Here is a 12,618-nt window from a genome sequence, read left to right on the forward strand (position 1 = left end):
GAGGCACTGCCTGTGGGAGGGAGACCTTGGCTGGGGGGGGGGCTGAGGTGTCTGGGCGGGGGGGGGGGGGGCTGGGACCCACATGGATGATAAACAGCAACTGATGAATACTGCTCATGGCCGAGGACATCCACAGCTGTGTTTCTAGGCCTCAGCTCACCATTCCACGAAAATACAGGTGATGGACAGGGTGACACACGATTCTAAGCTCCCGGGACTCGGCCCACAACTGCTGAGGAAGCCATGAAGCCAGCTGCATGCAAGCGGGAGTGTCTGTGTGTACTTCAAAGTGGCTGTCAGCTTGTGGGTCCTTGCTGTGTGTGTGCGCTGTCCCCGCCTCCTGCTGCCACAGCTGAGGGGAAGCTGAGCAGGCCGGGCCCACTCCGCTGCCTCTGCTTCAACTAGGATGTGGCTCTTCCACACTGTGCTCTGCATGACCAGTAAGTCAGCCTCGCCCCCGCCCAGAGGGGCTGCTGTGCCCTCGGCACAGCCTTGTCTTTCTGTTGTCTGTCTGATGGGCTCAGAGCCAGAGGTCAGAGCTCTGCCACCCTGGTCGTTCTCCAGCCAGCCGGACCCTCTACCCTGGCACCCACTCTGGTGGGCAGGTTGGGCAGGTCCTCAGTTCTGTGTTGAGTTTGTTCTCATAGTGGAGGCTGGTGGTGCACACCCATTCCCAGAGCAGAGCACCCTTCTATAGACCAGGGGTTTAGCTGATGAGAGTGAGGACCCTCTGAGGAGCATTGGCGAGAAACTGGGGGCATGTGTCTGGTAAAGGGTGAATACACTGGGGGAGCCAGCTTACTGTTCCTGATGTTGGGGTCCAGTTGGAGAATCTGTATGTGTGGTAGAGAGGGCCACTTCCTCTTCCTACTGCCTGGGGGTCCCATTCTGACCTTTAAACCTCCCATGGAAGTCACTTAGGGCAAGCCAAGCCGTGAGCCTGCACCTTCCCACGAGGACGGAGGGGAGGGATTGAGCACATCGACCAGTCCTTAGAGGCTGCTCAGATCCAGTGTGAGGCCAGGGTGGTTCTGCCTGGTGATCGGGGCAGGCTTGCTAAGGTCTGAGGTCTCCTACTGTGGTCAGAAGCTTGACAGAAGAATGAGATGGACATCAGGCAGAAGTAGTTTCAAGATTCCTACGGGAGCCTGACCAGTGCTGGTGCAGTAAGTAGAGAATTGACCTGGAATGCTGAGGTCAATTGCTGGCTTCAGCACGGGCCATTTGGCTTGAGCACAGGGTCCCTGGCTTGAGCGTGGGGTCATTGACATGATACCAAGGTCACTGGCTTGAAGCCCAAGTTTGCTGGCTTGAGCAAGAGATCACTGGCTTGACTTGAGTCCCCTGGTCAAGTAATGATTAGCATTCAGCAAACAATTGAAGTGAAGCAACTACAAGTTGATGCTTCTCTCTCTCCTCCCCCAACCCCCCTTCCCCCCTTATACACACACACTCTCTCTCTCTCAAAATCAATTGAAAAAAGAAGACTCCTGGCAGAGTGAGTTCTCCCAGAAGGATGGGCCAGGGCCAGCAACTGAGCAGCAATGTCTGAGTGCTGAGTCCATGCCAGGTGGGGGACTCAGGATTAGCGTCCAATGTGGTGCCAGATCACCAGGAGGCAGGCCAAACCCGGGCAGGGGACCAGTGACATATATTTTGGGATACGTTTTAATATATGATACTACAAAAACAGTTGTCAGGGAAATGTCAGAACTTCGTTAAGCTTTCTGTTCCTCATTTTATGGTTTAAACTTACTTTTATTTTCAGTTGCATAAGGTATGTGGAGAGGGTCTCCTTTTATAGCTGGTGGCTTCATAGAAGATGCGTAGATCTGGGTTCACAGTCTCCCAGTGTGGAGGAGTTGACTGAGGCCCAGATGGGCAGTGACTGTACAGGGTTACAAGCAAGTATTAGTAAATATGAGGGTCCAGCCCAGGCCTCTGTCCTGTCTCCCAGCCCTAGAGTACCCCATGGCCTGGGGCACTAACCCCAATATCACTCTTGGCTCCTGCTTATTTGTCTCCTGTGGACTCTGGAAGACTGGCCATTACCCGAGCACACCTTTTTCAGATATGTTAATCCAGATGACATTTATCTAATCCCTTCTGAGGCCAGGCACTCCCCATGCTGATGGACAGCAGAGAGCAAGGAACGGGCTTGCCATGAGATTACTTAGGGCACGACTTGGCTAAGTCATGGGGAAGGATGTGGGAGCAGGGTCCCAGCAGTTACAAAAGTTGAGCGGGAGAAATGAAACTGACAGTTCTGCAAACTCGGGTCCTGAGACTGGATGGACTAACAGCTTCCAGGAGCACGGGAAACTGAGTCTTGAGGATTGGGGAAAGTCAGGGTGACGAGGTGCCGGAGAGGGTGGGAAGAACCTTTTCAGACTGTGAGCCCAGGCCCAGCGCCCTGAGTCCTGTACCTAGCGGGACCTCCCGAGGCTACAGAGAATCCAGAACTGCTCCCGGCCTGACCTTGACCTACTCTCCCCAGGCCACCCACTCTGGGGGTGTCCACTCCTCATCCCTGGGCACAAACGAGATAACTGAGGGAGGATTTGAGTCGGGCGCAGATACACAGACACTGCACCCCTGCAGCTGCCCTCCCCCCCAGCCTCATCTCACTCTTGTCCCCAGTGGCCTGCTGGCCCCAGGTCAGCCTTCATCCATGACTCATTCTGTGACCACAGTCGCTCTCTTTTCCTCCTGGGTTATGAGGTTGCGTCTACATCCCCTCATATCGAGAAGGGAACTCTGCTATCAGCCTGCAAAACCTTGCCGTGGTGAAGGAGCCCGAGCCCAGGGCCTGCCCCCCTGTCGCTCCACTTCGGACTGAGGCCTGGGGTCCAGTCAGGCCCAGGTGGGGGGTCAGAGGGCATCAGACCTGGCTGTGCCTGGGGCACAACCCCAGACCTGTGTACAAGTGTTTGGTAGGAATCCTTGGTCATTGGGGCTGGGGAGCTGTAGTGTCCTAGCTGGGGAGCTCAAGTGGCCCTGAGGATGGGGGAGATCTCTAGCAAGAACTGGGAGGAGGGCTTTCTGTGCAAGAAAAACGGTATGGACAAAGGCATGGGTTGTGAGGAGTGTGTTTAGGAAGATGCAGGTGAGGTTTGAATGGGAGCAGAAAGCTGTCCACTCTGACAAGGAGGACATAGTGGGCCTTGGGGTGGGGGTGCATCCCTGTCCTGGGGCCTTGGTGTGAACAAAAGGCAGGTGTGCACATGCACACACACAGACCTCTGGGGCAGACCCCCCCCCCCAATGCCTTCAGATCTCACACATGGGGAAGGGGGAAGGGGCATTTTAGGCAGAGTAAAATGTCAAAGAAGCGCAGTATTTGTGGGCAATCCAGGTGAGGAGTGGAGGTCCTATGGGAACCCGGAGTCACCCCCAGTGTCTAGGGAGTTTCCCGGAAGGGTGTGTATGGGGCATGTGGGCGGCCAGGATGGAGAGGTCCAGAGCGTGAGCCTGAGGGAGCTTGGACTTCGCCCTGGGGGCAGCGGGAAGCCACGGTGCTGCTGAGCGGGGTAGTGACGGGGAGACCGGCCTGTTGTGTAGAAGATGGCGTCCTGGAGAAAGGGGCGGCAGAGAGGCCAGCCAGCGAGGATGGTGCTGCCTGGTCCAGTCCAGGGGTGCTGGGGCAGGTGAGTGTGCGAAGGAGGAGGCACTTGTGAGAAATGGGAGGAAAGTTAGACCACCGGCAACGGCTTAGCACAGTGCCTGGCTTGCAGGTGCTCAGGACCTGTTGGCCATTGTTAGGGAAACCGAAGGTTTGGGAGGGCTGGGGGCTCAGGCGATGGAGATTTGGTACTGAGACACTGAGGCTCCCTTGGGGATAACAAGGTGGATGGCCCGAGGGGTGAGCCGCTCCACCGGATAGGCGCTCTGCGGACATCTCCGAGGGGTAACCTCTCTCCCCCAAGGCCTACCTGGGTGCTCTGAGAGGGTGTCAGGACACCTGAGTCTAGTCCCAGCTCTTCAGCTGGCTCCTTGTATAAATTTGGGCAAACCATGCCCCTGAGCCTCAGTTTGCTGAAGCGGAAACAGTGCTGTGAGTGCGTGTTTAAAGTGCCCAGTGTGGTGGGGGAGAGAAGGGGCTGGGGGGGCAGGCAGGGTGGCTGACAGGATGGAGGGAGGGTCTTAGTCTGACTCAGCGGGCCCCTGTGGCTGGGAACAGCGTGGGGAGGCAGCCCTGTGGGTAGTGTGGTGACAGACGCTGGTTCAGCTGGGCTCTCGTGTCTGACAGTCTGTGAGGGGGGCTAGAGACGGAAGGTGAGGCTGTCAGAATGCTAGGCCCTCCCTTGTGGTCGTAACTCTTAACATCCGCACCCAGGCACGGAGCCCCAGCTCAGTGTCAGATCTGCACGGCGCGCATCACAGGGTGGGGGTGGGGGACCTGAGGGGCGGTGACAAGCTCAAGGTCCTTCAGCAACTGTGACAAAATCCAGATTTGAACTCAGGACTGTCTTCCTCTGGGACTGGTGCTATTTTTTCTGAGTCTCAGTGGGAAGTGGGAAGGGAAGGGTTATCCAATCTAGAGACAGGCTAAGTAAACAATGTCAGGGGGCTTGGAGGGAGCCCGCTCCAGCAAGATGACCTACCCCTGGGCAGACCTCAGGCACGGAGGGGCTGGGGGCTGGTGGCTGGTGGCTGGGAAAGCTGAGCACATGCAGGCCCCGCTCCACACAGGTTCTCGCTGACCTACTTACCAGCCCTCCCAACCAGAGCCCTGCCCCGTCTCAGTGAGCTGCTAGCACAAGGGAGTCGTGCCCAGGTCCTGGGGGTTATTTGTGACCCTGCTCTCTGATCACCAATCCCTCAAGCTTTCAATAGGCTTTAGAATGAAGCAGACCTGGCCCCAGACACAAATATTTCAGTCAGCCGTGGACCAGGAGCAATCACTCGGCCTCTCTGAGCCTCAGCACACAGCGTGGTGCCTGGAAGACAGCAGGTGGCCCGAGAGGGCAGCTGGGGTTGTCTCTCTGCTCCCCCGCCAGCCCTCAGGGATCCTGCACCAGCGTCCCTCCCTCGGCTGAACAAGCGGAAACGGAGGGGGGACGCATGGGGTGAGGAACAGGAATCTGGCCCACTCTGACATTTCCAGGACACCTCTTCCGGGATGAAGAGGCCCTGTGCTGAGCTGGGCCTGGCCATGGTGGGGGTTATTGTGGATGACTCAGAGCAGATCACGGTTTGGGGGAGACAGACTTAATCACAGATCACTCTGACCCAGACAGGATTTAGTCAGAGCCAGAGACACCACAGGCTGAGGGGGCTCAGGGGCTTGTGAGCTACTGTGGCCAGGAACCTGGATTCGCTCCCTGGGGCAGGAAGGGCCTGAGCAAGGCCCCCAAGTTTGCAGCAGAGGTGGGAGAGTGGTGAGGGAGGCATGTGGAGCATGGGCCTGTGTGTGCAAAGGCCCAGAGGCAGAAAGTGTGCAGGTGGTGATCAGGGAGTGGGGTGAGAGGAGCTGGACGTGACCAGGAGCAGACCTAGCAGAGGAGGCACTGGGCTGGGCAGGGAGGTGCCACGAATGCCCGATGAGGACACTAGACTTATCTCAGGGGTTTGAAGTTATGTCTAAGTTACACGGACAATACAGAGTTCTCACCTGTCAGTGTGCTGACATTCACTCTTACCCAGCCCAGCTGACCAAAAAACACAGGGCTTGGCATTAAACGGGCCGAGGAGCCTGAGTCCAAGTTCCCTGTGGACACTTTTATCTAAATTTTGTGTGCATAGAGGACAGTGCTTCCCCTTTCCCACTTGAGGTCTTGATCTGGAGCCCTGGAGGGTACACGGTAGCCACAGGGGGTCTGTGAGTGCCTTTCACGCATCCAACACCTAACCAGGGGAGACCACTATATCAGGCTCTGCCACGGCACCCAGTCTTCGCCCTTGGGGATAAGTAGGGCGGTTTCAGATGGTGAGAAAAAGCTTGTGGGGGTGCAGTGTGGCCAGGCCAGGCGGGCTCTGGAGGTCAGGTAGGCTTCTGGGAGGAGGTCCATGGTGAGGATGAAGAAGAAGTCAGGAGACAGTCTCAAAGCAGAGCACTTGGGAGGCTAAGATTTGTGCAAATGTGCCCTGGAGGGGGTTGGGGAGGGTTCTGATGCTCTCGTCAAATTTACAAAGGGACACATGGCCCCCAAAAGGGGATGAGCTTGTGGCGGTTCCACTGTCTGCATCATACTTCCGGCCCTGGCAGGGAGGACTCCAGTGACCGCTCTGGAGAACTTTGAGTGCAGGTTTGTTCATTCAGAGTCTTTCTTTTCTCTCCCTCTCTCTCTCTCTTTTTAACTCTGCCCTGTCCCAATTTATTCAACATTCTTGCTAAGAGAACCCTCAGGGACATTTTTTTTCCTGGTTTTCTATTATTTTCTTTCACCAGAAGAGTTTTGGGGTTTCCCCCCCAATTTTGTGGAGACTGTGAATGACATAACTGATTGTTTTCATCCTTTTGCTGGCTTCCAGAAAGTTCACTTATTTGTGCACTTATTCAACAAATAATTTAAGAAGTGCCTGCTGTGTGCCCACGCTGTGTTCAGAGACAAGTGGGCGGCCGGCGTAGAAGGTGCCGGCTCCCGCTGACACACAGGTCAGCTCTCAGCAGCCTTCCCGGTTTGATGGTGGCCCTCCTTTTCCTCTTTTTCTAATGATTCTTTTCCTTCTGTCCTTTTTCTTTTTTAAATTCCACCTGCCCCATTATTTTAAAAACAAGTTTTATTTTAGGGTGTTGCATGTCTTGTGAGTCACCACAAATCACTGTGGGTAAGGTGGAGGTCCAGAGGGAGAGAATAAGGGCAGGAGCCCACCTGTGCCGGCTCAGGGCGGGGCTGGGGCTGAGCGAGCAGGTGCTGCCCTCCACCCAGCCCGCTCACACTCCGCCTCCTCCTTGGGCCTTTAGAAGGTTGGGGTTTTTTTTTGGTTTTTGTTTTTAATTTTAATTGAATTTATTAGGATGACACTGGTTAACATAATTACTGTATACAGGGTTCAGGTGCCCAATTCTACAATCTCTGACTCTGTATTGTGTGTTCTTCCCCCAAGTCAAGTCTCCATCCATCACCATTTAAACCCCCTAGATCAGGGGTAGTCAACCTTTTTATACCTACCGCCCACTTTTGTATCTCTGTTAGTAGTGAAATTTTCTAACTGTCCACTGGTTCCACAGTAATGGTGATTTATAAAGTAGGGAAGTAACTTTACTTTATAAAATTTATAAAGCAGAGTTACAACAAGTTAAAGCATATAATAATAATTACTTACCAAGTACTTTATGTCGGATTTTCGCTAAGTTTGGCCGAATAAATCTTTATAAAACAACTTATTATAATTAAATCTATCTTTTTAGTTATACTCTGGTTGCTCCGCTACCGCCCACCATGAAAGCTGGAACGCCCACTAGTGGGCGGCAGGGACCAGGCTGACCACCACTGCCCTAGACCCTCCTCTACCTTCCCTGCCCTGGGCAATCACCACACTGTTGTTCATGTCCATAAATTGGTATTTTTCTTTTTTGTCCTTTTTGCTTTATCCCTTCACATCCCTCACGCAGCTCCACCCTCCTGCCCCAGCAACTCTCAGCTTGTTCTCTGTGTACGAGTTTGTCCCTATTTCGCTTCTTAGTTCATTTTGTCAATTAATTCCATGTATGAGTGAAATCATATGGTACTGGTCTTCTCTGACTGGAAGGTTGGTTTTTAATAACAAAATTTTAAGCATGCACAAAAGTAAAGAAACAATAATGAACCTAATATACACATCATACAGATGACACTGTTACTAAGTGTGTGCTACACTTGCTGTGTTTATTTCAATGTCCCTTTTTGTTTCTTTTGCCAAAGCATTTTAAAACCTTGCCACTCTAACTTTGGTCTGGGGACCAGTGGCGTAGCATCACTGAGGAGCTTGTTAGACTATGATCTCTGCCCCGCTCCTTGACCCACTGAAGTGGAAGCTGCATTTTAACAGGATACTTGGGTGATACATTAATGTTTCAGAAGCATTGTTTTAAAATAAGTCCCAAACATCAGTCTTTTCACCCCTAAATACTTCAGTACACATTTCTGATGTGTGTGGATGTTTTCTTATATAGCTGCAATATTTTTATCACCTAATAAAATTAACAATTTTTTGGTATTATTTAATACCCAGTCCATCTTCAGATTGTCCTGTCTTTCTTTGTTTTTCCTTTTTTGTTATTTGTTTGTTTTACTCATGTTGTTTTTTCTTTCCTTTTTTTCCTCCTCTCTTTCCATGACAGTTTGTTCAAGTCAAGATCCAAACGGCTCCCTTGCCCAGTTTTTGGTTTGTGTGTTTTTTCAACTCCTTGCTTTCCTGCAGAACTCAGTCACTTCTTATAGACCAGTTCATTCAAGATTTGCATGTTTGCCTCCTCTTAGTGTGATTTGTTCTTCTGTCCCTTACAAGTCCCCAAACCTGGAAGTTAGTGTTAATGACTTCATTAAATTCAGGTTAGACTTTTGGCAAGCATACTGTAAACAATTCTGAGGATTTGTCTTACTTCTTGCATCTTCCTCCCCCTTTTTGTTTCCTTTGCTGAAGTATTTGACACACTTGCTACTCAAAATGTGGTCTAATGACCCCCAGCATAGGTGTCACTTGGGAACTTGTTAGAAATATAGAATCTTGGGCCCCTGTGTCCTTCCTAGGGTGTCACATCAGGAGGCACATATGCCTGGGGACCCATCTGGGGACTCCAAGATTAGTTATGGGGCTTAGGGGGTGTCAGCCTAGTTGTAAAGTGCTCTACCAAACTCATCTAGTAGTTTCACCCACTAATGATCATGGCCTGAGTTGATTATTATATAATGGCTTGCAAAGTTGTGTTTCATGATTTCAGTATTCCTCCCACATTCGTTAGTAATAATTTTTCCATGAAGAACTCTTTCTCATCAACCATATGACCCTGAAATGCAGTTCATACAGGAAAGGCAAGAAAATTGCTTAATACTTTCCGTTTAATAGACTGTAGAATAAGGGGATGGTTCCTTCACTGCTTCCAGTGATGACCAATGTAGTATTTCTATTTCTATTGTTTCTCTCTCTCTGTCTCTCTTAAATATCACTATGAATTCATGAAACTTTATATAGTCAGTGTTTCAAACACTTGTGATTATCATTTTATCTTTTTTTTTTTTGTATTTTTCTGAAGCCGGAAATGGGGAGGCAGTCAGACAGACTCCCGCATGCGCCAGACCAGGATCCATCCGGCATGCCCACCAGGGGGCGATGCTCTGCCCATGGGGGGGGCATCGCTCTGTTGTGACCAGAGCCACTCTAGCACCTGAGGTAGAGGTCATGGAGCCATCCTCAGCGCCTGGGCCATCTTTGCTCCAATGGAGCCTTGGCTGCGGGAGGGGAAGACAGAGACAGAGAGGAAGGAGACGGGGAGGGGTGGAGAAGCAGATGGGCGCTTCTCCTGTGTGCCCTGGCCGGGAATCAACCCAGAACTTCCTCATGCCAGGCCAATGCTCTACCACTGAGCCAACCGGCCAGGGCTGCAATTATCATTTTTTAATGTAAACATTTTTTTTTTTACAGAGACAGAAAGAGAGAGTCAGAGAGAGGGACAGATAGGGACAGACAGACAGGAACGGAGAGAGATGGGAAGCATCAATCATCAGTTTTTCCTTGCGATACCTTAGTTGTTCATTGATTGTTTTCTCATATGTGCTTTGACCGCGGGCCTTCAGCAGACTGAGTAACCCTTTGCCAGTGATCTTGGGTCCAAGCTGGTGAGCTTTGCTCAAACCAGATGAACCCGCGCTCAAGCTGACAACCTCAGGGTCTCAAACCTGAGTCCTTCCACATCCCAGTCCAACGCTCTATCCACTGCGCCACCGCCTGGTCAGACTAATGTAAACATTTTTTGAAGCATAATATGTAACGGAAAAATAGGCAAGTACAGATCAGTGAATTTTCAAATTAAATCAAATGCATGCCATTGGTACCCATTTCAGGAAACAAAACCTTGCCAACTATCCCGAAAGTACTGCTGTGGCCCCCTCCTGTCATTACCTTATCCCCAAGGGGTAACTACTCTACTAACTTCTAATCCCAAAGATCAGTGATTTTCAAACCTTTTCATCTCATGGACACATAAACTAATTACTGAAATTCTGTAGCACACCAAAAAAATATATATTTTTTGCTGACCTGACAAAAAAATAGTTCTAACTTTGATTGATTCACATTGGATGGCTATTGGTGGGTTGGCTGTTGCCATTCTTTAATTTGACAGTGTAAGGGGAAATAGGTACTGCATGTCTTAGAAATTCTTGTGGCTCACTAGTTGAAAATTGCTGCTGTACATTAGTTTTGTCTGTTTCAAACTGTAAATGGAATTATACAAGATATTCTATCTTGTTCCTGGTGACTTTCCCTCTCTCTCTCTCTTTTAATGTTTATTTTATTGATTTTAGAGAGAAGGCAAGGGAGAGAGAGAGGGAGACAGAAACATTGATCTGTTGCTGTATGTGCCCTGTCCAGGGATTGAACCAGCAACCTCTAGCCAACCAAGCTATCCGGCCAGGGCTGTTCCTGGTGCCTTTCACTCAACATTGTGTTGATGAGATGTATCCACTTTGTTGCAGTTTTCATTGCTGTAAAATATTCCATTGGTGAATATACCACCATTTATTTACCCTTTCTGTTGTTGATACATATTTGAGTTGTTCCACTTTGGGTTATTATGAACAATGAAGTTATGAACATTTTTTTACATGTCTTTTCAAGAACACATTTCTATTGGGAATATGCCTATAGTTGAATTATTGGGTCATAAGTTAAGCATATGTTTAGCTTGAATTGATATTGCCATACAGTTTCCTAAATGGCTTGTACCAGTTTACACTCCCACTAGCAGTAGTTGTGAGTTCTGATTACTTCACACCATTATGAACACTTGGCACTGTCTTTTTCATTTTAACCATTCTGGTGGTTGTGAAGTGGTATCAGTTTTAGTTTGCCTTTCTCTGAAGCATAATGAGCACCTACTTATATGATTGCTGGCCATTTGGATCATCTCTTTTGTGAAAAGTCCTTTTGTGTAGCTTACATGATTTTTTCTTATTGATTTGTAGGAATTCTTTACATATTCTGATGTGAATCCCTTGTTCTATAGTTGTGTTGCAAATATCATCTCTCATTCTTTGGCTTGCCTTTTCATTCTCTTACCATAGTGTCTTTTAATAAACAAAAGTTCTTAATTTTAATGAAGTTTAATTTATCAATTTGTGTCTTCATGTTTAATGTTTTCTGTTATCTGTTTGATGAATATTTGTCTTCCCCAAGTTTCTTTCTTTTCTTTTAAAACTAATAAAAATTAGTTTATTTTTCATATTCAGATATATAGTTCATCTAAATCCACATTTAAATCTTCAATTCATCAGGAATGGATTTTTTTTTTTTTTAGATTTTATTTATTGATTTTTGGAGAGAAGAGAGAGAGAGAGAAAGAGAGAGGAAGAGAGGGAGAGAAGGAAGAGGGAAGCATCTACTCATGGTAGTTGCTTTTGTATGTGCCTTGACCAGCAAGTCCAGGGATTTGAGCCGGTGACCTCAGCATTCCAGGTTGATGCTTTATCCACTGCGCCACCACAGGTCAGACAGGAATTAATTTTTGTGTATGAGGTGAGAGAGGAGTCAAAATTAATTTTTCTTTCAATATTGATAACTAAGTGACTCAGCACCATTTATTTTTTTTTATTTTTATTTTTTTGTATTTTTCTGAAGCTGGAAACGGGGAGAGACAGTCAGACAGACTCCCGCATGCGCCCGACCGGATCCACCCGGCACGCCCACCAGGGGCGAAGCTCTGCCCACCAGGGGGCGATGCTCTGCCCCTCCGGGGGGGGGGGGTCGCTCTGCCGCGACCAGAGCCACTCTAGCACCTGGGGCAGAGGCCAAGGAGCCATCCCCAGCGCCCGGGCCATCCTTGCTCCAATGGAGCCTTGGCTGCGGGAGGGGAAGAGAGAGACAGAGAGGAAGGAGGGGGAGGGGGTGGAGAAGCAAAAGGGCGCTTCTCCTATGTGCCCTGGCCGGGAATCGAACCCGGGTCCCCCACACGCCAGGCCGACGCTCTACCGCTGAGCCAACCGGCCAGGGCCTCAGCACCATTTATTAAAGAGATCATTCTTTCCTCACTGTTCGTCAGCTGTCCCCTTTGTAATAAGTAAGGTGACCATATGTTTCTGGGCTCTCTGTTTCATTGGTCTATTTGTTTATTCTTGTGCCAATATAATTCTGTCTTAATAACTATAACTTTTTACAAAATGTTGGTAAATGGTAGTATAAGTGCTACAGGTTTGTTATTCTCCTTCTGGACTCACCTTGACTCTTCTTGCTCTATGCATTTTCACATAAATTTTTTAAATGGCTTGTTAATATCCCCCACCACCAATAATTTTCTGAGATTTTGCTTGGAATTATATTAAGCTATAGATTAATACAGTGATAATTGACAATTCATGATCATTATTCCTCCATTTATTTATATCTTCTTTAATCTCTTTTAATCTATAGTTTTCAGTTGTAGAAGTTGTATATATCTTTAAGATGTCTTTTTAGGTGTTGAATTTTTTAAATGTCTTG

The 12,618-nt window shown here is 49.0% G+C and overlaps 1 protein-coding gene across 3 annotated transcripts in view; it reads left to right on the plus strand.

Moving 5' to 3' along the window:
- Positions 1 to 252: 252 nt before the first annotated feature.
- Positions 253 to 12,618, plus strand: part of ITGAE (integrin subunit alpha E) — a 71,361-nt gene continuing 58,995 nt past the window's right edge. Inside the window, exon 1 of one of the 3 annotated variants that reach the window (XM_066262984.1) lies at positions 253 to 440. In XM_066262984.1, coding sequence (XP_066119081.1) covers positions 407 to 440 — 34 coding nt within the window. In that variant the 5' untranslated portion in view covers positions 253 to 406. The remainder of the gene's footprint in view (positions 441 to 12,618) is intronic. The other 2 variants (XM_066262982.1, XM_066262981.1) reach the window with 2 other exon arrangements.

The sequence above is a fragment of the Saccopteryx bilineata genome, chromosome 2 (assembly GCF_036850765.1).
Source record: "Saccopteryx bilineata isolate mSacBil1 chromosome 2, mSacBil1_pri_phased_curated, whole genome shotgun sequence".
Lineage (NCBI taxonomy): Eukaryota > Metazoa > Chordata > Mammalia > Chiroptera > Emballonuridae > Saccopteryx > Saccopteryx bilineata.